Here is a 26344-nt window from a genome sequence, read left to right as displayed (position 1 = left end):
TTCATAATAACTAAAAACATTACATTTAACCAATGTCTTACATGTCAATATTCATCTCTAAAGTTCTAAAGTTCTAAACTATGAAGATCCTAAAACTAAACTATCTTCTGGAGCCTATTTGTCAAACATCAGGATAGTATTTCCTCAGTTCTGCATCCAACTACTGCTCAATGATCCTTTTATGTTGGGCTATTTTTTTTTGTGAGTCATCATCATCATCATCTTCAAAATCTGGAACCATGGTTAGAAGTACTTCATCTTGGCATTTTTGCAAAATTCTTCTTCGAATTTCTTATATTTCAACAATAACATCAGAACAAAAAGTTGTAGGGATAGATGGAGAATCACATAGACGTACATTTTGATATTGACCAACAATATGTTGCTTAAATCTATGCAACCAACCTCTAATAATAGCACCACAAAACAAACATCTCAAATTCAATGGTAACCCTAGTCGTGGTATATTATCAATTCTTTTGCAGTATTGCCACGTAGGATCATCTCTAATATGACATGAACGTGAAGACGGCATCGAAGGATCTAAAATAAAATAAAATCAATTAAAAAATACAATAAGCACCAAACACACATTTCCCCAAAAAGACTCAATAAGAAGCAAAGAATAGAGATTTTGTACCTACTTCCTTGAGTGAAAAATGGTGGAAATGCACTTTTGATAAAATCGTAAAAGCTCTCTCTTGCGCACAAATCGGCCCCCAAATCGATCTCGCAAAACTTAGGGTGCATAGTGTAAAACCCGCAATTTTTTGATACTTTACGAAAAATAATAGTAAATTAAGGCTAAAATATTATTCAAAATTAAGTTAAAAATTTAATTATAATTTAAGTATTAATTGGGATTCAGAATAAAGTTCGAGTTGAGAATTTAGTCTGAATCAGGGTTTTGATTTTTATCGGATCTAATCTGAGATTAACTTAACTGGATCTTAATTCGAGTTTTAACATTAGTTAGGATTTGAACTAAGTATATATTTTAATTTGAAGTCTTATTGAATTACGATTTCAGTTTCCAGAGTATATCGAAAATGGACTTTGATTTATGAATTTAAGGCAGATTTGGATTTGAATTTGGATGCAATACCCGAGATTTTCAAGGCTTTTTCTAAAATTCTTGGATTTTAATTTCAATTCCCAAGTTCTAACCAAGAAATTCACTAAAGGGTTTGTAGGATTTAGAAGAAATTAAAAATGTCGAAAAAAAACCCTACACGCCCCAGGGTCTCATCAAACCCATTGAGTTTCAAATTTTTTCAAAAATTATTTCTGAAGAATTTGAATTAACCCTTAAGAAATATTAAAAATAAATAATTTACATAAATGAAAGTTAAAAAAAAGATTTATAGATGAAATCTATTTACACTTAAGTTTAATTCAAATTTATTTAATGTCATTTCATTTAAATTCACATTTGAATTTGTTAAGATTTGAATTTGAATTTGATTGAGATTCAAAGTTAATTTAGGCTTAAATGACATTTAGAATTTAAGGTGAATTTGGAATTTTAAATCACATTTTTGGTAAAATTCAGATTTTTAAATTGAATTAAGAATTCAATATCAAACAAGAACCCGCCCAAGCGTGATATTCATTCTTGTTTTCCTCCTTGTTTCATTTGTTGATCTAATTTTGTATTGGCATCTTGCTATTCTTTAGGACCTACAACATATGACAAGCTAATATAGTTGCACGATAGGTTTGAGTGGTGGGCCCATGGTCAATTAGCTCATTTTGTTAACAGCTATGTAGTTCCTAGAATGACCCTCCATTGCAAAATTTAAATTCACACAAAGTTGTCATGGATGGTCCTGATTTGAACCTACATACATGGGGAAACAATCTCTCTCATTACCATTCACGTTGAAAGAGTTTCCATAATATATATATATATATATATATGAGGTTAGTGCATGATTTTGTCTAAATACAAAGCCGAATTCCTATTTGGAAACTTAAAAATCTTATGGATTTCATGAGGATCTCTATCACACGTTTTATGCCTTGTGTCATTGTAAGATTTGGTAAGGCCATCGGGCTCAACTTTTATTTTCTAGATGCCTTTTCTTTGACCTTGTATTATCTTTTACTAGGTAACTACCTAATCCCTCATTCATGAGTTCCTTCATTGATTTGGCAATTACCTCACTTGACTAAGCAAACTTAGTGTGATGTTTGACCTTACCAAGCATATCTTAAGGCTGACTAAATCGTGAGCTAAGCCAAGTATGCTAAGCAAAGCAGCCTCCTGTAGAGCTTAAACAGGAAAAAGCCATCTATATGATGGCTTGGTTCAGGAGCTTGTTTGGGGCTTGTACATCTGACCTAGCAAGCAAAATTAAATCTGGTTTAGAGCTTGTTATGCTTGACAAGCTGATTTCATACAGAGGGTGGTCAACTCGATTGAGCTCCTGTGAGCTCGTGCATTATGTGTATGCTATAGTTGGTATGCTTCTGATTATCCGAACAACTAGGATAAGTAGTTCAAGTATGCTGCTCTCACCAAACAGGAGGTTATGTGATTCTTTTACTTTTTTATTATTCGGATATTATAAAAAAAATCATTCACCTTACTCAACTCTTGTATAATGGGGCTCACGCTCAAAAAAAAAAGGGGGACTACACTGGTTCAGTGTTGCATACCAGAATTTGTTGGTTTGTAATCAAATATCGATGGTGGTATATATTAGAATATGGATCGGATATGGATCCAATAAAGGATCCATATCATCCATAGCCATTCACGTGTTTTATATTCTAACGTAATATGTATTACTAATACTGGGCACTTTCGTCCATGTAAAAGAATTGTAACCCTATTAAGTCTAATGATGGATTACCGCAGCCATTATGAAAAGAACACACAGAGGCTGCCTATTCCCAGAAAGCTCTATTCTTCCTCCTTACTCTTTCATGATTTTTTCAACCGAGCACGTCAATTCATCTGCAGTTTTATCATGGTATCAGAGCAGCGGAACTTCTGGGCATAAAAGGTCTTGCTCAGTGACGTAAAAAGTCGACTTCTTGCCATCAACAGGTCACGTTCTATTTTTTGTCTTTCAGTTTCCTTCTTCCTGTTTCCTTTCGACCTTTTCTTGTCTTCAACAGGTCGCGATCTGTCTCCTGTCGCCTTCTCCTTCTTCTATCTTCATCTGCTAAAGGTCCACTATTCATATCGCAGATCTGAAATGCATTCAGATCTGCTGTGTGTCTTCAACAGATCTGAAATAAAATTCAGATCAGTTGTCGTTCCCTTCTCTTCAGATCTGCTGCAGTTAAAAATCTGTCGTGACATCCTGTCTTCCTTTTAAACCCTAAAATAAATTTTATGTCTCTGCGTTTGTCCACATCTTCATATATTTCTGTTTTTCTTCTGATTGAGCCCTAAAATCAGCAACTACATCTCTGTTCTCCTTCACCAGCCGACTGGGTCGTGTAGGTTATCTTACATTTTCTTCTTTATTCTGGTCCTATACTCAATCTGAAATCAGTCTTCTTTATTCTGGTCCTATACTCAATCTGAAATCAGTCATGCTGAACTTGCTTCACTGATTCGATTTCAGATTTTTCTTCAAAGTCATTGTTCTTGTTTTTAATTCCTCTTAACTTCAAATATAAAATTTCCAAGGTCTGTAAATGGATACTTCTGCCAACTCTGGTCTTTCTTCCAATTTCCTGAGGCAGCTAGTCTCTGAAAAACTAAATACAAATAACTATCTGACTTGGAAAAGGCAGATTACTCATTTCATTCGAAGTCAAGATCTTTCAGGTCACTTAGATGGCTCAACTTCAGCGCCTCCAGAGTTTATCACACAAGAAGCAAAAGAGAAAAGAGGATTGCCAAACATCGTTCGCAACCCTACATTTGTTGCTTGGATGAAGCGCGATCAAGCCTTTGTCGCATACATCACTTCCACATTGTCACAAGAAGTATTAGTTTTTATTCCTGATGATTGCACAGCTAAAGTATTGTGAAAGACTCTAGCTCAGACCTGCTCTCAGATATCAGAGGCTAAGGTGTTATTTCTCAAGCGTGAATTCCAGCTTTTAAAAAAAGAGTCAATGACCATTATTGAATTTTTAAATCAAGTCAAAAGCATCACAGATCAATTAGCAATTGCCGGATATCCAGTGTCAGATAAAGAAAAAGTGCAGTAGACGTTGAGTGCCCTAGGGTCAGAGTATCATGTTCTTGTCACTTCTTTATTGTGCTTGCCTACGTTGCCCAGTTTTGAGGATTTACGTGCTAAACTGTTCCAGTACGAGATGCTTTGAAAAGCATGTCAGATGCTTCAGCAGGGCAATCATCTACGCATGATGTTTTTGCCACAGGCATAATTCCTGATCGTGCACAAGGAGATCTCACTTATAAAAGGGGGCATGGCAGAGGCAGAGGAGCACAAATCCAGGGTGGACGTGGGTTGCTACCTACGCCAAATTTCACTGTCGGCCTTTCAAAGAGTGTTCCCACATGCTACCAGTGCAACAAACGTGGTCACATCAAAGCTAACTGTTGGTTCAACCCCCAAAATCGTAACAGAATGCAAAACCATAAAAATGTTGCAATATCAGGAACTGTAGGTACCTTTTGGGTCAGTGATGATGCTAAGGATCTTCTCTTGTCTGCAATGGCCAACTTGAACTTGAAACAGAATCATGATGGAATATGGTATGTAGACTTTGGGGCAGCAGCTCATGTCACTGGCAATGCAGGTAAGTTCTCTACTTTGACCCCATATTTTGGTAAATCTAATATTGAAACTGGAGATGAGACTCAGCACCATATTTCGAACGTAGGCAATGTCCTCATTTCTTTGTTTGAGTCTTCATCTATTCCTTTATCTAATGTTGTCCATGCACCAAATATAAAGAAAAATATTATCTCTGTTTCTAAGCTTGTTGATTCTACGAATTCATCTGTGGAATTTACTCCTACTTCTGTCTTTGTTAAGGATCTTCAAACGAAGGAGACGTTCGCTAAAGGACAGTGACGTGAAAACATGTATATTTTCAATGAAGACCCAGTCTCCAGTGTCCTGAAGCCAAAGTCTGATCATGTCTCTAAAAGTGTTCTAAGTATATCCAAATGTAATAAGCCAGATCTTTGGTATTCCCGTCTTGGTCATTGTAGTCGAGTCTTTATTGAAAAATTAGTGTCCAATGGTTTTCTTTCAGAGTTTGTTTCACCTTAATTACTGAAGGACAAAATGTGTCCCAGTTGTCAGGTCTGCAAAAGTCATGTACTTCCTTTTCATCAAATAAATAAAAGAGCTTTCATGCCTTTTGAAATAATATGTTCTGATGTTTGGGGCCCAGACCCAAATCCTTCATCTTCTGGAAGCAAATACTATGTATCCTTTATTGACAGTTGCTCTCGCTTTACCTGGATATTCTTTATGAAACATAAATCATAAGTTTTTCTTATTTTCCGTCAATTTCATGCCTACGTTAAAACTCAATTCTCCCAAAATATTCAAATTCTCCAATGTGATGGAGGTGGTGAGTATTCCTCCAAAGAATTTTTAGATTTCCTCCAAGATAATGGGAGTTTCTTGCCCGTACACTCCACAACAAAATGGAATTGCCGAACGTAAACATAGATATATTGTGGAAAGTGCAATGAGCATGATGCATGGTTGTAACTTGCCTATTAATCTTTGGACAGAAGCCTTTCATACTGCTACTCATGTGATAAATCATCTTCCTATGCCTATTCTTGAAAATTACTCTCCCTATTATGTTCCCTTTGGTGTACATCCTGATTATGATGAGTTACGAGTTTTTGATGCACATGTTATGTACACATTGATAAATTCATGATAACTAAATTTCAGAAGAAAGCCTCTATATGTCAGTTTGTAGGTTATGCTGATGAACACAAGGGTTACAGGTGCTATGATCCCGCCAATAAGAAGATTAGAATCTCCAAAAATGTTGTTTTTGATGAAAATAGTTTTCTGGGAAATAAAGCAGACCACAATCGTAAACATATTGACGTTGTTGCTAATTGGTATGATCCATGGCTCAGTATTGAACTTATTTCACATGCTGCAGAACATACTACTTTGCCCCCTAAAAGCATACATGGTGAAACGGTTTCAGATGATGCATCACAAACAGAATGTCTGAGATACAAAGGTAATGTCTATACCAGGAGACCCAGAGAGCAAACAAATGTACCTGCTGAAGAACACGTGACATTGTCTAATAACAGAGAGGCACCAAGAAGATCAGGCAGGATAAGGCACCCTATTGAGAAATGAGGTAGTTATGATAACTTTGCTATGGATTTTCAGATTTTTCTATCCAAGATTGAAAAACACGAGGAACCACTTGATTTTTGTCAAGCTATTCAATCCAACAAATGGATTAAAGCGATGAATGAGGAAATCGAGGCACTTCATGAGTGTCAAACATGGGAGATAGTTGGTCGTCCTCCAAATAAAAAAATGTTGTTGGTTCAAAATGGGTATATAAGATTAAATATAAATCGGATGGTAGCATTGAACGGTACAAGGCACACCTTGTTGCCAAAGGTTTCACTCAAGCATACGATCAAGATTATGATGAGACATTCAACCCAGTGGTGAAAATGAGAACTATTCGCATTATACTTGGCCTGGCAATTGAACATGGGTGGACCCTTAGTCAGCTTGATGTTAAAAATGCATTCCTTCATGGGGATTTAAAAGAAGAGGTCTACATAGAGCAGCCTCAAGGTTATGCAGAGGGAGACCCAAAAGAATATGTATGCAAATTAACTAGAGCTTTGTATGGTTTGAAGCAAGCCTCCAGGTCATGGTTTGAAAGCTTCTCCTTAGAGATTCAGAACCACGGTTTTTTTCGTTCCCAACTAGATCATTCTCTGTTTATATATAGGGATGGTACTACTATGGTTTTCTTACTTATATATGTTGATGATATCGTGATCACTGTAATGCTCCAGACCACATTCAACGAATTAAAGTTTTATTAAGTATGCGGTTCAAAATGAAAGATCTTGGGAAACTGAGATATTTTCTTGGTGTAGAGGTGGACAAACAAGATGAAAAAATGTCATTAACTCAACACAAATACACTCTTTATCTTCTGGCTAAAGCAAGAATGATAGATTGCAAACCTCTGCCTACACCCCGTGTTGTCAACCAAAAGCTCAGTATTTGTGATGGTGAGTTATATCTTGATGCAAGCAAGTATCGCAGTTTAGTGGGCATGTTATAGTACCTTACTTTTACTAGACCAGACATTGTATATTCTGCTAATCAAGTATCTCAGTTCATGCATGAACCGAAGATTGGTCACATGGATGTCGTCAAACGCATTCTTCGTTATCTAAAAGGCACGGTGGGTGATGGACTCAGATATATACAATCTTCATGGGAAACACCAAAACATAACATATTGGCCTATAAAGATGCAGACTGGGCAAGGGATCTAAATGAGAGGAGGTCTGTTTCAGGATACTGTGTTTTTATTAGGAGAAATCTTGTCTCATGGTGTAGCAGAAAACAGAAGGCTGTGGCAAGATCTAGCACAGAGGCAGAGTATAGATCTATGGCAGCTACCACAGCAGAAGTGACCTGAATTAGGCATCTACTTACAGAGATGGGAGAGGATATCTCAAATTCGACACTTATGTGTGATAATAGAAGTACTATACAAATTGCATTCAATCCTATTCATCACAGTCCGACTAAGCACATTAAGATTGACCAACATTTCATCAGACAAAGAGATTGAACTGGTTTATGTGTCTTCAGAAGACCAAGTTGCTGATATGTTCACAAAAGGTCTCACAAGTCACCATTTCCGGTATCTGAAGAACAAGTTGCACATGGTTCACTCCCATGCACAACTTGAGGGAAGGTATTAGAATCTGGATCGAATATGGATCCAATAAAGGATCTATATCATCCATAGCCATTCACGTGTTTTATATTCTAACGTAATATGTATTACTAATACAGGGCACTTTCGTCTGTGTAAAAGAATTGTAACTCTCTTAAGTCTAATGATGGATTACCGCAGCCATTATGAAAAGAACACACAGGTTGCCGATTCCCAAAAAGCTCTATTCTTCCTCCTTACTCTTTCTTGATTTTTTCAAGAGAGCACGTCAATTCATCAGCAGTTTTATCAGTATATGCATGTTTTAAAGAGTTAAAGTTTAATATAAAAGTTGTTCTTTTTTTTCTAATTAAAAATAATGCATGTTTCAAGGCTGACATCTACCTTGATATTTTTTTTGTTGAAAACCTAGTGTCGTCAATCCTATATAGTTGAATCCTTGAACTCTAATGTATGTGGAACTATGGACGTGGTCTTGAAATCCCTTTTGAATTATAGTAAGTGCAAATAACATAAATAACCTACGTTAAATACCTTGTTATGCAAGCAAGAGTATTGACTTGTTGAAACCTTTTTAGTAAGTAGCCAAACAAAAGGGACGTCCCACTAACATGGACCCCCTTTTGCTTAGCTACAATACACTAATGTACATCATATGAATAACTATACTTAGGCCTAAACCTAAATCTAGCTAAGTAGGAAATAAAATATAATATATATATATATATATATTTTATTTATTTATTTATTTAATGAAATACAGGAACAAAAAAACAGAAAGGAAAGGACTTACCTCATGATATGGTAGCTCCATCAAGATTAGATCAAGGGCTGAGGTTAGCCTCAGCCCTTAAACTAATTCATAACATTATAAATATAGAGGAGGGGCTGACCCCCCCCCCCCCGCCTATTTGCCTCTTTTTAGTTTAGAGCTTCTTCTCCTTTCTCTCTCCCAAATCTCTTCTTTTTTTCTTCTCTCTCATTTCCCTACACCAAATCTATTGGTGTTTTCACCCTTGGATCTACAAGGGAGACCTTCACATGGTTGAAGGAGGCGTAAGGAGGCTACATCCGAGGTCGTGGTACGTGTGAATCGCTTGGTTCGTGCAAAAAGACCCACCGGCATACGTAGGAGCAATTTTTTCGACAAAAAAGGTGGATTTATACTTCTCTTGCGAAACAGAATTCGTATCACGAATTCCACTAATTTTTCATAAGAATAGATCCTAAACAAACCCTCCAATGTGTGTTTGGCTTAGGGCTATCGAAAGATGGAAAAAGAAGGCTTTTCCGATAGAAAACCCCTTTTAAAAACATGTTTTGCTCAAAAACTGGTTTCTTAGAAAATAAATCTACAAATTTTAAAAATACGCAAATTATGCTATGATTTTCTTGAAAGTAGGTTGTTGTAGACATTTTGTAAAAATTTGGTGAATTTCTATAGTCAAAATTTTGAGAAAAGAAGTATATCGGGTATTTTAGAAAAGAAATTGATAAATTTAGGAAAATCCATGAATTTCATAGTTAGATCCATGCTATTTTTAATTGTAGTTGGTAGATTATGTTTATGTACATACTCAGTGATTTTTGTAGATTTTTCTGAATTTTATTTGCATGTAAATTTCATGATTTATTTCATTAATTGTGTATTTTCTCGAATTAATTTCTGAGAAAATAATGCGTGTGAGACGGGTGTATTTTTTCGGCCAAACGGTTAAGGAAAAATATAATGTCTCAGTGATATTAGATTAGACTTGAATGTATAGTTTGATTGTAGTTTTTAATTAAATGATATAAAAAAATCGGGTGTACAGATTCGGGTGACCTGGTTTGGGCCCACCCGAATGGATAGACCCAGAATTACAGTTTTTTGGTCAGACATCCGACCAGTAAAACGCTCATAACTCTCTCGTCTGGAAGAATTTTGATGAGCGGTTTGTTGCATTAGAAATATAGCAAAATTTCTTACCTTCTGTGAAATTTTTAACCTTGTTTATGGTCTGAGCACAATTCTGCAACAGTTGAAACACAGTTTGACATGTCTGTAGTAAAACGTTTGTAACTCCCTCATACGGAGGAATTTTTATGAACGGTTTGCGCTTATGGAAAGCTGACAAAATTTTCTACAAACTTTAAAAGTTTCATCTCTGTTCACCGACTGTAAAATTTTCTATAAACTCTATCACAGTCGGACAGAGTTGAGAGTTTCACATTTTTGTAGTTGGTCTAAGGGTTTAACTCTGATTCATGCGTAGTTGTCTATGTTTCATGAAAATTTTCATATGAATTATATGCATAATGTATTTGCATATACATGTCTGACTTATACAGTGTAAGATGTGCCTACCTTATGTCATGAATGAAAATTGTAATAACTACACATGTTGCGAAAAAGGGAGCTAAGCGTTAATGAATGGACCGAAGGGTCCAACATGCAAAATGTGATGTTAAATCCCAAATGTTAGTTGTGGCTCTATATTTGAACATGTTATGATGATAATGATGATGTTCATAAGGATGATATTGATGTTACAATGATGTGGATGCATGCAAAACATGTTTCTTTATCGTATTATTCATGTACATGCATATGTGTTAGCCAAAGCATGAAATGTATGAAATTTTTATTTATGCATATGTACGTGTTTATATTTAAAATCATAAATGAATTAATGTTTCAATGCTTTGCAAGTGCATCCATTGCCCTATATGATGCCAAATCATTTTTATGGATTCTAAGCATGATTTCATGTAAAACATCAAGTAATCAAGTAAAACAATGCACCATCACAAGTAAAAGATACTTGCTGAGAGAGTGACAAGTAGTACAAAACTTTGTGGGAAGTAAGTTTCGAGCATGGAAAGTTGTTCCTTCCCTCCTACGATTTTATGAAAAAACCTCTACATTAGACTGCAACGTATAAGGCTAAGGTACTCATGAGGAAATCTGATGCATCGGGATTAAAGGTGTTGAGAATCTCTCTCGAATTATCGTCCCTCGCCCTGTCATTGGTGAAAGGTGTCTGGCCAGGTCAAAGCCACCCTTATGTATGAAAATACCTCTGCGCCATGGCCTTGATCCAGTTTTCAAGCTTGTGTCATACCAGCGGGACTAAGAACTAATAACTTGAAGATGTATGTGCATTAGTTAGGCATTGCATTCATCATTTAAGAAAACACTTAATCGAAGATAAAAAAATTTATGCATGCATTCGATGACTTCTGCATTTGGTAAGTTCATACATTTTATTTGTTCATGCATTGTATTTGATTTGAGTTAAAAATGAATAATGCATATTTGTTTAAATTTGCTAGTTTTCGTACTTGTTGCTTAAATTAAAATGCATGATTATCACTTAGATTTAAATTACTATGAAAAACTAGATGAAGTTCTTATTTCATATTTCTGTTTTACAAGTTTAGTATAATCTATCATACTGAAACAAGTTATGCTCGACCCCTCTGATTTTAAAAAATTTCAAGAAGTGAGTAAGCAACTTACATGAGAAGGCGAAAGGTTGCGATGGGGATGGAGCCTACATTTCCTTTGCCTTCACAAGAATTTTGGACTCTGATTTTATTTTAATTCAATTTAAAGACAATTGTAATTAATTTTGGATATTGTGGACATTTGATTTTATTTTATGCATGGTTAATTAGTTGTTAAATTCTGAATTCCGCGATTGTATTTTTGTAAGTGTTCATGTGAAGTAGCACGCCAAATTTCAGACCCGATGTATTTTTTCGTTGTTATTTGTTAAAAGATTTAAAAGCATTTCAAAAAAAATCATCATTTTTCGGGTTATAAAAGTTGGGGTGTTACACATAGGTTCCCTTTTAATGAACTCTAGAAATATGGAGAACTCGACCCTCAAGAGGCCTTTTAAATCCAAAATGAAAAAAATACAACTTTTGGCCTTTTTTAAGTGTGCCAACACGATATTACGATAGAGTACGATACACGGGTGTGCCGTACGATACACCCGATACGAATATGATACACACTCGTATCGTATCGCGATACGAGTGTGTATCGTATCACAAAATACAAAAGTAACTGTACATATTGTACGGTATCGTAGGATACGGTACAATACGTACAACCATGATTTGAAGTTGAAATAAAAAGGCATCAATGATATATCTTATTCAAAATGTATCATAAGTTTGGGTTCGATTCACATATAAAACGGGTTTGGGTACATAATTGATTTGGGTTTGGGTAAGTTCAAGTACGAAGCAGGTTTGGGTTCAGGTCATTTCAAGAATAAAATGGGTTCGGGTACGTCGTTTTGGTTATATGGAAAACCATTTGGACCGGGTCCAAATGGGTTCGGGTCTTCATTTGCAATACCCAAAACCCAACCCTATTCAATATGGGTAGGGGTGTCAATGAGTCAGGTTTACCCAGACTGGACCGGACTCGAACCAAACCTTATAAGGATGGTGATAAATAAGAAAACCCGGATCCAGACTAGAAGGTCTGATTAATACATGGACTCTGGTATAGTTTGTGAAATATTATACCAAACCCAGACCCGAACCGAGTTTCGATTAACACCCGCATTTTTTCAATGTAAAAATGATAAAAAAAAAATATGGTTTTACCGGGTATGGCCCAGGTCTGGTTCATGTAGTTCTTAGCGTATCCAGGAATGGTTTCTCTTATGGTGGGTCCGATTAGACCCGGGTCTGGTCCAGATATCATACCCCAAAATCGGGGCCAAGTCTGGTTCCACCTGGGTCCGAACCAAACCCGACCCGTTGACACCCTTAATTATGGGTCTATATTTTGAACCCAACCCAAACCCATGGGTCACTAAAATCAGGTTGGGTCTGGTATAATCAGATCAGGTCCGGTAGACCCAACCCAGTTACACCCCTACCTATGGTTACAACTTAGTGAAATGATAGGCAGCAATCATAGGTTATTCAGGAACCTCTTCAAGAAGTATAGTAGCAACTTAATTCATTAGCATGTGAAAAGAAAATAGTGTGCAGCAATAGAAAACCATAATCACATTGAATACCGAACAAGATTGTGCCAAACCATATTTTGTAAATAAGATAAGCTTACCCACAAGCCCATTGGTAGATATTTTCTACCCTACTACGCTTGACTAGGGTGTTCGTTTGCCATTCAACCCATTCACTGTTTCCCAGAGAATCCAAAGTAACAACAAAATTAATTGAAATGAAGTACAAAGTCATCTACAATGTGTTTCATTGCACAGGTGCCCGAACGCAATTTTGAATTATTTCATCAACAAATAAAAGCAAAAAAGGATCATCAAGCGACAGCAGCGTGTGAATAGCAACTATACTAGCTGAGGCACTTTAAGCATTAAAGAAGTTGACAGGAATGTTGGGTTCATCAGACACTATTCACACACACACACAGAAATGCCACCAAAAAAATATAAGTTTAAAGAATTGGCTTCATTATAGTTATAACTATAATTTTCTCCAAAAAAATTATAATTAGAACCCATCATTGCAAGCAGAGAGAGAATGAAAGGTTGGTTAAAGTTAATTATCAGTAAGTCTTCAAGGAGGAACATCAGCCTCTAAGGACACATTTGTCAGTGGGAAAATAAAAGAAAACATGAGTGGAAAAGAAAAAGATAAGTTTTTCCTATTATTCCAAATGAGAGAAATTTGCACATGAGAAAGTTTTTAAATATCTAAATTTTTCATATGACGAGCATGTCACATAAACAAAAGAGAATTTTTTATATGAGAACTTCTCATATGTAAGTTTTTCTTTTCATATGAGATTTGTTCTCACTTCCAAGCATGGCCTAAATCTATTTTGAATCAACAGGTTCAGGCACAGGAAAAGGAAGTCCATGGATTTTATTTGCCAGTTTCAGGTGTCCATTTATTCATTTAAGTATAGAAGTTAATAACCCTCATATAAAACATATGCAAAATAGAGTTAGCACATTAAACTAGAAGTACAAATCTAGGTGTGTATAAAAGAGGTGAAATTTGACAGAATTAACCAAAACTTAAGGAGTGTAAAAGAATAACAGTAACTAGCATCTAGTACCCAAATTGTTGTTTGTAGTCTAACATACTGAAGTGAAAAAGATGATAGTATCAAAACTTTTTCTTATCAACCTGTAAATACGACTGTATATGACTGTTGCTGTTGCCTAACTGAACAAGCTTATTAGCAATTCGTGTAATGTGTCCAATGTTTCCTATCCGTGGTGATGATCTTCCAACGGTAGTTGATGTTGGCTGTTTTGTCAAGGAAAATACAGATCAATTTATGACATATGAACCAATGGAGAAAATAACAAAGAGACATGATATGGCATGAAGACCCCTTAAGCAAACAAAATGACTATTACCTGATTTGAATCAGGGAAAAGAATTGGTTGCTTATCTGCAGCAAGAAGCTTTCTAACTAAATCGCATTGTTTGAAAAGATGATCAATCAACATACTATTTTTGCTCTCCAAGCATGATAAAATGATAGTCTCCACATGATGATGCAAAGAATTGTTGAAGGGATACCTGCATTCATAGTATGCATATATAAAAAGGTATAGCTGGAATATTGATTACTTGGATCATTTTCAATTTTGCAGCCATGACAGAACATACTCAAAAAAGAGACTTAAAATTCTCTCTATGGCACCCAAGTTAACTAACTCCTTTTCAGCAGCAGCATTACCCACCCTCAACAGTACTGCAATGAACTCCACAATCTGGAAAATCACAAATTCAAACACGATAAGAGAAGCAAACATGCATATTTGCACCATTTTAAGCAAACTTTGTAATCTTGAAAGGTTCATAGACTTGCAGTAGATACAAAAAGCAAATACCTACATATTCTAGAAAAGAGAGAGAGCAAGGGATCAACATAATTTTCAAAATTAGTAACACATTTTTTTATAAGAAAGAAACAGGAGTATATATTAACAAGAGATTTAAATAATACAATATGTTTAGAAAGAAACACTGATACTCACGGCATGTCTCCATGTTTATCCATTGAAATTTAGATCACCTCAGTATATCGATTTTGTTTTTCATTGAGTCCTAAGCCTCAAATTTAGAACAAATATACATGCATTCTTTTATGAGTACAGGAAAATTTATCTTAAAAGGCAGCTGAATTTCATGCAAGTAGCAGTGTAGCACCATCCACCAAAGATGAGAGAAGAAAAAGATCAAAGTTTGACATGGCAAAACAATCTTAATCATTATAGGTACACAGTGCCATTTAGAATCAAAATCAACCAATAGGACCTGGACCCATGATGTTGAAGATTAATAAGATTCACTACAGGGAAGGATGTTAAAACTTAAAACCCAGCAAAATACAGGCTAACCCAGTACTATTCAAGCTCATGCATAATGTAATGAAATGAACATCAAACACAAGAGAATGTCACCAAGGGCTACAAGCAATTGCAAATACACAAAAGACCACTATTGGTTCAAATACAATCTCATTAAGGAGATAAACACAAAATCACAAATCTCACAAGAGTCGCAATCTAAAGAATATAATTTTATAAGTCATACTTATGCTTGTGAAAAGCATAACAAAATACAAAGAGAAGGGCTCGAAGTCCTCTCTCCAGCCCATTCTAGAAGGGCTGGAAAAGAAGGGGGGGGGCATCACCCCCTATCCCCTCTATAAAAATGTCAAAAAAAAAGGGGGAAAGAAAAGAGAGAGAGGAAAAGAGAGAAAAAGAGAGAGAAAGAGAGAAGGGAAGAAGGGAAAGAAGGAGAAAGAAGAAGTGGAGATCCTCTTCCTCTCCAACCATCCGCCGTTTTTCCCAGTCCTTTGAAAGCTTCAAGAAAAGGTACGGGTGTTCTCTCTTGTCTCGAATGAGAAAAAAAAGCCTAAATAAGCTTTAGGCAATATTTTTGTAGGGAACCATGTATTTTATTTTGGTTTTACATCTTTTAATCCATCGAGGTAGGTAGGTCTAGAATATATGAAGTTTGATTTCATATGCTATTTCTGCATGTTTTTGTGTTTTTCCCAATATATATATATATATATATATATATATATATATATATATATATATATATATATATATATATATATATATATATATGTGTGTGTGTGTGTGTCCATGGACATGTTGGACAGATCTGTCCCATGTGTTTAGCAGACAGATCTGGACATCGCGATGATTGGCAGATCTGAGCCCCTGTCCATTCTATCCGTTCTGTATGTCCGAGACAGATCTGTTCGCTGGACAAGTGTGCATATCTTGACAGATGGACATGGGACTGTGGTTCTTGAAAACGAACCTGATCCATGAAAAAAGAAAAATGTATATTCAGTTAAAAAGAAAATTTTGGGATTTTTTGTGCTTTTTGGTCCGGGACAGGACGAACAGCTGTCCAGTCCCAGCCTGGACAGTCGTCTGTCTGCTACTGTCCAGATTGGGACTGGACTGCTGTTCAAGAAAAAAAAATTAAATACATATATATATGGCGAGATCCAGCCGATTCAGTCGGCTGGACTCAGCCGACTGGTCGGCTGGGGCTGGCATTCTGTAAAAAAAAATGGATATTGTTGGTTGGCTGGTAGCCCAGCCGAACTGGGTTCGGCTGGGCAGACGCAGGTCCTGCCAGGCCCAGCCAAATCAGCTGGGCAGGTGCAGACCTGCCAGGCCTAGGACTGCTATGAAAAAAAAATCACGAACATAGTGCAGGCTGAGTGCAGACTGATTTAAAATGATAAAATTGGGCAAGAAACTGGGCAAATGTTTATGATGATTGATATTAGCTAGATATGTTAATGTTTACCGCGGATGAATGTTCAATTTTTTACAAATTATACATATCCAGAATCATATATGTGATGTGCATATGATTATTATCATGCTCATGCTAATTTCAGAAATTTTAGCTTCATACATATGAATTAAATGCTTATACATGTGTATCATGCAGTCTTGCCTGTTGGTGCATGTCAAATTTTAGCATGACAAATATTCAGATTTGTGCACCATGAATGTGCTGATTTGAGTTCAATTAAAATTCAGTTTGGTGCACGTATTTTCAGACTTGCTCATAATGAATGTTTAGATTTCATGCATGTCAAAAGTCTAGTTTTCACATGTTTATGATTGATTGACTATGCATGATAAAAAATTCTAATGCAATGTTACTTACACATGCATCTTTTGGCATGTACAAATCTTGAACTTATGTGTTCTGCATATGTATATTCGCATGGTTGTTCGCATTAGAGCATGAAATGACTTCGCATGGTTGCTGACATTAGAGCATGAAATGACTCATGAAAAGAAACATTATGTATGATCATGTAAACACCTGCTTGTGAGATTTGTTATCCATGCACATTGTTGTCTAACATGTGTGAATGTGCATCTAAAAGCATGTCAAATGAATGCATAAGTGGCATCTTCATTATAGTTTTTGCATTGGATGCATCAGTGGTCAAAAGTGGAGCATCGTAGGCCGTGTGGGCCTTGGGCAGGTGTTGTTCCATGTTTAGTTTTGTTATTCATCGCAAAAATCAACTTAATATTTATTGAATTAATTACATTGTTTCTTATGTCGCGGGTTGTGGTCCCGTGATGAGTTTCGCATGTTGATTTGTTAAACGTATGATGTTGGTTTTGCATGTTAAATTACAAACTAAAGAAGAAGAAAAAAAGAGAACATTGTAATTCACGTTTTCTGGATGTCCCTTCTTTACTGTGAAAATCATGGAGTTGTGGTTTTGGGAAACCGTGAGGATATTAAAATTCCGTGTGCGTTGTTGTACCCCTGAACCCAACTACGTGGTTCATCACTCGGTCACGGTTTTAGAAAGATCCCGCACTTTGCCTGGGGGTTGTGTGTAGATACAATTGTTATTGGTATATCAAGAAAGCGACATTAGTGGATGTTGAGTTCTCTAATGTCCCGACATAAGATGTTGATTTCTAATGTTTCGATGGATGGTGTTAATTTCTGATATCGGTCGATGGCGAAGTGTAGAACCTAGTAAAAAAATATAAATTGTGTGTTAAGCTACAACTGGGAACCTAACTTGACCTCAAGAATTGCTTACTTGTTTTGAGTATCCACGAGCAATGGTAATAAAAAGAAGAACAAAAATTATGTGCATTTAATAAGGACATGTATAAAATAGAAAACTCTGATAAAAGATAATAATTTATTAATGCATGTGCATTGAAATCATGCATATTCTTGTTATGCATTAGATCATGCATATTTATTTGCTCTTTTACTCGTGTTAAATTAATGATGCATGATATTTACTCCCTAATACAAGATAAATGTTTCATATTGCTTAATAGTGATCATTATTGTTTAATAATTGTTTCTTCTTACTTAATAATCGTTCTCTATTGCATGAATGATTAATTGAATTATGAATTTGTTATGTTTACATTCTTATTTATGTTTTTTTTTACTTATTTGATTCATTAGAGAAACTCGTACAAATGATCTATGATTCATCCTGGCACCCTTATTTTTATATTTTTCATAACCTATGAGGCTTAGTGAAGGAACCTGCTATTACGAGGAGCTGCGAGGGCTACACGACTGCTTGACAGATTTACTTAGGAACAACATGACTCCATTTTTTAATTCATTTATATTCTTTTATATCTTGTTCTTGAACTCTATGCATTTAATTAATAAAGTTGGTTTGTTTTCGTTGATGGTAATGTAAGATCCCTTGTGGTTGTAGATTGGTTATGACTGTAAAGGTCCCGAGTCTCTGGGAATATTTTTGCAAATGTTTTAAAAAAAAAATCATCTTTTTAATGGGTATGAGTTGGGGTCGTTACAATCAGTCCAACGACTAGTTGGACTGCTTCCAACAGTCATTAAACAAAAAGACTATACAACTCCTACTAGACTGTATTTATTACAAGACCAAAATACACCTTTATATATATATATATATATATGTGTGTGTGTGTGTATCCATACATTATATTTTAACACATAAAATGAAAACAAAATAACCCCTCATTCAACAAATGCAGAACCACACCCCACAAAGTTAATAACAAAATAACCATACTGATCAACACAAATCATGATATTAAAAATATTTATATAAAAAAAGAGGCACTTACCATGAGTCGATGCTTCCCAAGAGGTGGGCATAGCTCACCGTATGTAGTAGGCAAGATATTCCCATCAGATGATACATCCAAAACTTTTAGCAAGCCACCTATACCACAAACAGGAAGAATCTACAAATTCAGTTTAGAACAGCATACATGCTAAAAACAACAAAATAGTGGTTGGTTGGGCTGGGTTTGGTAAATAAACTTTCAGCTAACAATTTAGTTCAGCTTGCAAGAGTAACTGCTAACCACACTAGATCATGGATGAGCTTGGAGATTCATGACAAAAAACAAAAGATTTTCTCAATATAATGTATACTACACAATTTGCAAGAAAATAGTCATGAAGAAACACATAGCCAAAGCAAAGACTGAAATGTGCAACAGTTATTTGTTTTCCTAGAGGATATCCAAACAATCTTTGTTTTTCCCAGCCAAACCATTATCATGACAAAACGTTTCAACCAAATGGTAAATTGATAGTAAATTAACCAATGTTCACATCCATCAATGAAACATGAGATGAAAATAAAGAAAACTTTGTGTGTGTGAGAGAGAGAGAGATGACACCTACACAAAATAATTAGAATTTTCTTATCTTTTTCATCATGAACCGCTACCAAAAACACCAATAAAGAACGTCTCAAATTTTACCAGATGTATCCCACATACAAGAGTATTAATTCCAGCCCAACCCTACCATAGAAAGTTGTTCCATTTGTGTCCAGGTAACACAGACTAGTATGTTAAGGGGGTGTTTGATTGCGGGGACGGCAATGTCTGCCATCTCCACAAGACATGGGGCCCACGCAACCCCACAAACGTGTGATGGGCAGGAGCACAGACATTGCATCCCGCGTGGGAGTGCCCCTTGCTAGACACTCTGATGGGAAAAAAAAAGGAAAAGACACCCCACCCCTTGACGACTTCACCCCCTCCTGCCCCCGACTGCACTCCACTAGGGGTGCACACGAGCCGGGCTCGAGTCGAGCTCAGGCTCAAAAAGCTCGGCTCGAATTGAGCCGAGCTTGAAAAGTTGTGTACAAACTCGGCTTGAATTTGAGCTCGAACCTGGCTTGGCTCAAGCCGCATTAACTTACATTTAAAAAAAAATCAATTGCATAGAGGGTGGGATTTGAACCCAAGACCGCACGCATACACGGTATACATGTTACCCACTTAGCTAAAAGGTTTTATGAAAACAAGTCAACAAAAATAATACATAACCTAAAATTAGTTGCCATATGACACAATTAGCCGAGCTTAATCAGGCTAATCGAGCTTAATCAAGCTTGAATGCCTGATCAAGCTCGGCTCGTTTACTTACACGGACGAGTCCGAGTCGGGTTTAAATGAGTCAAGCCTGAGCCAAGCTCGAGCTAGCTCAGCTCGATGTGTAGCTCTCTCTCTCTCTCTCTCTCTCTCTCTCTCTCTCTCTCTCTCTCTCTCTCTCTCTCTCTCTCTCTCTCTCTCTCTCTTGTGAAGCCTAAACAGATTTTAGGGTTAGGGTTGGGTAAACCCGAAATTATTTTAGGGGTACGCTTAGATTTAGGGGTTTTTGAATTTGAATTCTTATTTTTGAAATTTATTAAGTGAATTTATGCAAAATCTAATGTTTTTTCAGATATGCATAGATTTTAGGGGGGTTTCATTTTAATCTCTATTTTTGCAATTTATTGAGTGAATGAAGATAAATCTGAACTTTTTTTAAGGTATGCTTAGATGATAGGGTTCTTTATATTTAATCCTCATTTTTTAAATTTATTGAGTGAATGCATGCAAAATCCGAATTTCTTTGAGGTATGATTAGATTTTAGGGGTTTTTCATTTTAATCACTATTCTTGCAATTTATTGAGCGAATGATGCTAAATCTGATTTTTTTATGCTCAGATTTTGGGGGTTTTGTATTTTAACTTTGTAATTTATCGAGTGAATGATTTTAAATCTGAATTGTTTTGTATGTTTTATATTTTAAGGATTTTGTATTTTAATCTCTATTTTTGCAATTTATTTAGTGAATGATGTTAAATACAAATTTTTTTAGTATACTTTAGATTTTAGGAAATTTGTATTTTAATCCCTATTTCTGTAATTATTGAGTGAATGTATGCTAAATCCGATTTTTTTTTGGGGCAAGCTTAGATTTTAGGGGTTTTGTATTTTAATCCATATTTTTGCAATTTCTTGAGTGTATTTTAATCTTATTTTTGCAATTTATTGAGTGTACATGTTAAATCTAAATTTCTTTTTTTTATGCTTAGAATATGAATTTCTTTTTTTTAGCAAAATACACACATTTTAAACATTTGTGTTCAAGTTGTTTGCAATGATGAATCAAACGCGGGACACATGAACAGTAGAGTTCTAATGTGATCAATGCAAACGCTAGATAAGGACACCACGTGATTGTCCTTAATAGGGTCAAGACAAGACTGGACAAAACATGGTGTCCTCGTCCGACGTTGTCCATGAATCAAACGCCCTCTAATGTATATTACTTTTTGTTAATACCTAAAAGACAACAGAAACAAGCATCCATCACAGTGCACACCACCCATTCAAAACCACAACCATCCCCCACACAACAAAAAGAGTTGGCTTGACTTGTAAATGCAAATGCTTCATTTCAACCGCAAAACACTTTCATGTACATAGCTTGCCAGAGCTAGAATGACCAACACAAAAAAATGTGGCAATAGCTCATTCTGACCCTCCACCAATGGAACACTCTGATCCCCCACAATATATAATACCATCAAAGCTATTTCACTAGTGAGACATTCACCAGTAACATGACACAGAAGTTCTTCATAATGTAGGGCACCGTTTTCACAAGGTAGATCAATGAAAATTTTGCAGTGCTAACTATTCAAATATGAAGGTCAGCATACAAATGCAGCATTTAGCAGTGGCTGAAGTATAACAGCTTCAAAACAAATGGGAACTTTCATGTTCTTATTTTCTACAATCAAGTTCTCGATTCAAACAATGCTCATCAGATGTAAAAGAAGGAATTTGTACAAGATGAAATCTCCAAAACCACCAGAAAGTATTGAAGAATAACCAATAGTAGAAGAGTTCACTAACTTACCTAGTTTTGGCAGCATACCACTAACCGTCTCAGGATTAACAGTAAGTGGTTCAATTAAATGGTGGTTTCTCATAGAATAACTTAATGTAGTTGGAGCAGATTTTTTGGGGTCCAGCAAAGAAATACAGACAGATAATGAGTGTACAAGATTGGATTTTGAATTTGGATCTTCCAATGCATGATTTAGTAGACTTCCTGCAAAGCTGAAGATAAATGAAAAATATGAAATCATTTAGACACAAAGAACAGCTATATCATAAACATTCTTAGATAAATCTGGCACTTGCATGAAAAGTATAAATGAAATCCCATGAAAGAAGCAAAAAGTTACAGCAACCCATTGAAAAACATAAATGAAAACCCATGAGAGAACCAAAAGTTACAGCAACAGGATACCTAGGGCTAGATATTTTGGTTGCAAGTGCTGAAGAACCATTTCGAGCTATGGCACATAGAGTTTCAGCTGCATTGGCATGAACTTCAGGAGGATTCTGATTCATCCATGAATTCAATACACTAGTTACCAACGGTTTACAACAGAAAGAAAAGCTAACAATCTTGAAATATAAGTCCACATCATAGGCACATTCCAAGATAGTTAATATCACAAACTGCAGTGACATTGCAAAAGGACATTCTCACTTCAAGGAGACATACAAAATGAATTATGGACACTTTTCTCAAGAAAAAGTATGAACAAAATGGTGCAAGCAATACCATACTATTTTATTAATACTTACAGATGCGCTCAATTTATCCACGATCATTTCAAGCAAATTTGTATCAGCTAACCACAGCATCACATCCATGACATTATTATACATGTGATCATCAGCACCAACAAGTCGTATCAAAACCTGCTTAATAATATTCCTTAGTAAATTTGCAATTTAAGAAAAAACATGGAAATAAAACAAACAAAATTCTACTTGTAAAACAAACATTGTGTATATAATGGCAACTGGCAAGACATATCATGGAAATAACATTGCAAGTTAGTAGCAGCTTCATGCATAACATACAAGATGATGCTCCATTGAAGCAAAAGAGAGCAGGACTGACCTCCATGATGGATGTGATGCCTATCAAATCAACAAGCTGACCAAAAATTTCCTGATGTGACTGTATAAGAAATAAGACAAGAAACAATCAAGCATATGGAAAAGGGGGTCTTGAGACAAGTCTAAGAATGCAAAAACAAGAAAAAATAAGTCTAGTTACAAAAGGAATTTCCACAAAACTTTATTCAATGATACATATGGTCTAGGACACATCACCATTATTAACTTATTAAGCTTGTCCATAGTCCATACACAGGCATTTGGTTATCAGCATCTTGATTCCGCAATCATTCATATTCACAAGTACAACCTATATACTTCACAATTCGTCATAGTCCCATTCACTATTGTGGCATCGCCATCAAGGTCCTCAATACTCTCATTCTCTTCATAGTTCCTTCAAGTAAGTGGTCACGGTAGGACTCATGCTGGACCTAATTGTGCCAAGACCTTGGTCGAAATGTGAGTGTACATACCAGGTCCATGTCCAATCTAACCAGACCACGCTTATGCAGGATACAATCTGGACAGAGTGAATGAGACACCCAGATTAAGCAGGTAGAACTCTCTTTTTTTCATAAAAATGAAATTAAATAGGTCAGGTTCTTAACAGGATTTCAAGCAAGATCGAACTGGCTACTGCCAGGTCCAGCTCCAATTGACATATCAACCCTGAAGAACCATATTAATTTGCATATATACCAGCTCTCATGTATCCAAGTCTGATAATATCTAGTTGGATCAAGTAAATCCAACCTATCGATGTCCATAATGTGAACCCATGTCATAACCCTTATATAATGGTGTTATAAGTATCCATAATTCCATATAACATCCAAAGCATCTTAGTGACACCTAATTTTCGTTAACATCCAAATCTATTTGTTCCAGCCCTCCAGACATCCAAACATGTGGCATCTCAGCTAATGCAGCTTACCTTGTTGTTTCTCTGCTAGTAAGCATTCATCATTGCCATAAATTAGTACCGATACTATTTGGAACTTAAGTATTGCTTCCACCAAAGAGTCACCCACTTATCATGCAAAACATCAGTTGACTCCACTTTATCCATTTAACGAAAAGCCTACTAGTGATCTCCAAAGTTACATTAACATGGAGCCTTCCAATGGAGACTAAAATACTGATTTCCAAAGAAAATCTACTATTTTTAATAATAAAATAAAATAAAAGATACCCAGAGAATGTGCAAATGACATTTGCAGACCACATGCCGTTCAGAGCCACAACAGAAAGAAAATAATAAACCTAGCCAAGCTGGGGGGCAGCCCTCAATCTCTGTCACCTGGGTACGGGTGTGGGTACAGAGTGTACGACACGGCAATTTCAAAAAATGAGGGTACAGGAACACGGCTATATATATATATATATATATAATGAGGGTACAGGAACACAGCTATATATATATAGAGAGAGAGAGAGAGAGAGTCGTTTTTTAGCTTCGTTGACCAGGTTTGGATTTGTACAAACCTGGTTAACGAAACCAACTTGGTTTAACCAAGTTATAAAAGGGAAAGGGCATAGACCTCTCTCTCTCTCTCTCTCTCTCTCTCTCTCTCTCTCTCTCTCTCTCTCTCTCTCTCTCTCTCTCTCTCTCTTTGTTGCAGCGAGATGAAGAAGAAGAAGAGAGGGGGAAGACGAGAGAGAGGGAGACAGAAAGGGGTAAATCAAGAGAAGTGAATAGAGAGAGAGAGAAGGGGGAAGTCGAGACCAGAGGGAGAGAGAAGGGGAAGATGAGAGAGAGAGAGTCGAGGGTTTTGTGGTGGGGAGGGAGGATTGTAAATGTTTTCTGAGGTTCAGATCTGCGTTAAACCTGACCCGACCTGCGGCATACCTGCACTGCACTCGGTAACCCCCCCCCTATCGGCATGTGTCGACACAGGTACAGCAGCCGAAACATCATGTCGTGGTTACATAGCCCTTAATGGTATTCAAAACCAACAACCCATGAGAAAAGATATTGTGGTGCTATGCATTCACTCAACTGCACTTAGTGATGCAAGGTACACATCCCTATAGGCACCACAAGCCAAATTTGCTCGGTTGGGCTCCAGGTGCTGGGTCTATCACTAAGCCAGCCTTAAAACATAGAAGGTTCTCTTTTGCCAATTGAACTTGTAAAACAAGATCTAAGAGTCTCAAATGTAGCACAATGACCAAAAAAATCACAATTTACAATTAAAGTACGCCAATTATCTACAAGAATAAACCCAAGCTTTAATGTCATAAGAAAGAAAATTGGAAAAAGTCTATTTTATTTAACATGATATAAAATTGTTAGCTTTGAAACATCCAAACAAATCTACAAGGATTTTTTATGATCTTTCTAGGTCATCCATGAGGAGTGAATTCTTAGCATGAATTCATCAAATGGGATAAAGCAGCTCGATAAGAACCTTTATCCAAAGCTTGATATACAACCAGAAAGTCTTCTGAGCTCTGAGCATAGGTTTGATAGTAAACATTAAAACCCCAAACAATCACTTTAAAAGATAAAATACCATTTGAACTATAATCAACTTCACAAAAGTAGGAAATAATAATGAAGATTTTCATTGAAATACTTACATGGCCGTATCTTCTAAGGTAAGAATTTCATAAAGTTTATCAGCTAACAAAACTATATTCTGAAACCACAAAACTTCAGCTCTTCAATCATACAACTGTTAATGAAAACATATATATATATATATATATATATATATATCCTAAGGGCATTTTGGTCTTTTCACATGTACAAAATCATTCAGTGTATTTTTATCTTCTATTTTTTCCTTTTATTATTAGTGTAATTATTCTCAGCCTCAAGGGCTTATTGGGAATATCCCAATATAGTCGTTGGACCCTACCCAATGGCTACATTTCTAGCCGTTGGGTAGGTCCCAATGGCTCCTTCGAGCCTCCTCTTTGTGTATATATATGGGGTTAACCCCCAAACAATGTATGCTTCCTCTAAAGGATTGTTCCCTAATAAAATTGATTATTTTATGTGTGTTCTCAGACCATAAGTGGCTCATTCTTGTGTTGACCCATAAAAGGTATTTTTAAAGTGTTTTCTTGCCCCTAAGTGGCACACCAAAGCACATACTTCAGTTCGTGACATGGTATCAGAGCCATATCAAATCCTTGATGATATTCAACTTTTTCTCAAGCATATTTGAAGTGGTGTGAAGATCATGTCTTACCTCGAAAAGCATGCCTACCA

The 26344-nt window shown here is 36.0% G+C and overlaps 1 protein-coding gene across 1 annotated transcript in view; it reads right to left on the bottom strand.

Annotated features, from left to right (window-relative positions):
* Positions 1-26344, bottom strand: part of LOC149817440 (uncharacterized) — a 51066-nt gene that overhangs the window by 4374 nt on the left and 20348 nt on the right. The window contains exons 7-14 of the mRNA XM_089984483.1: positions 23123-23182; positions 22801-22917; positions 22457-22551; positions 22061-22263; positions 18975-19072; positions 14482-14585; positions 14226-14391; positions 13990-14112 (exon numbers count right to left, since the gene is read on the bottom strand). Of these exons, the coding sequence (XP_089840609.1) occupies positions 13990-14112; positions 14226-14391; positions 14482-14585; positions 18975-19072; positions 22061-22263; positions 22457-22551; positions 22801-22917; positions 23123-23182 (966 nt within the window). The remainder of the gene's footprint in view (positions 1-13989; positions 14113-14225; positions 14392-14481; positions 14586-18974; positions 19073-22060; positions 22264-22456; positions 22552-22800; positions 22918-23122; positions 23183-26344) is intronic.

The sequence above is a fragment of the Nuphar pumila genome, chromosome 13 (assembly GCF_984573655.1).
Source record: "Nuphar pumila chromosome 13, dmNupPumi1.hap1.1, whole genome shotgun sequence".
Taxonomy (NCBI): Eukaryota; Viridiplantae; Streptophyta; class Magnoliopsida; order Nymphaeales; family Nymphaeaceae; genus Nuphar; species Nuphar pumila.
The sequence above is the reverse complement of the archived record's forward strand: the minus strand, read 5'-3'. Positions and strand labels throughout refer to the sequence as shown.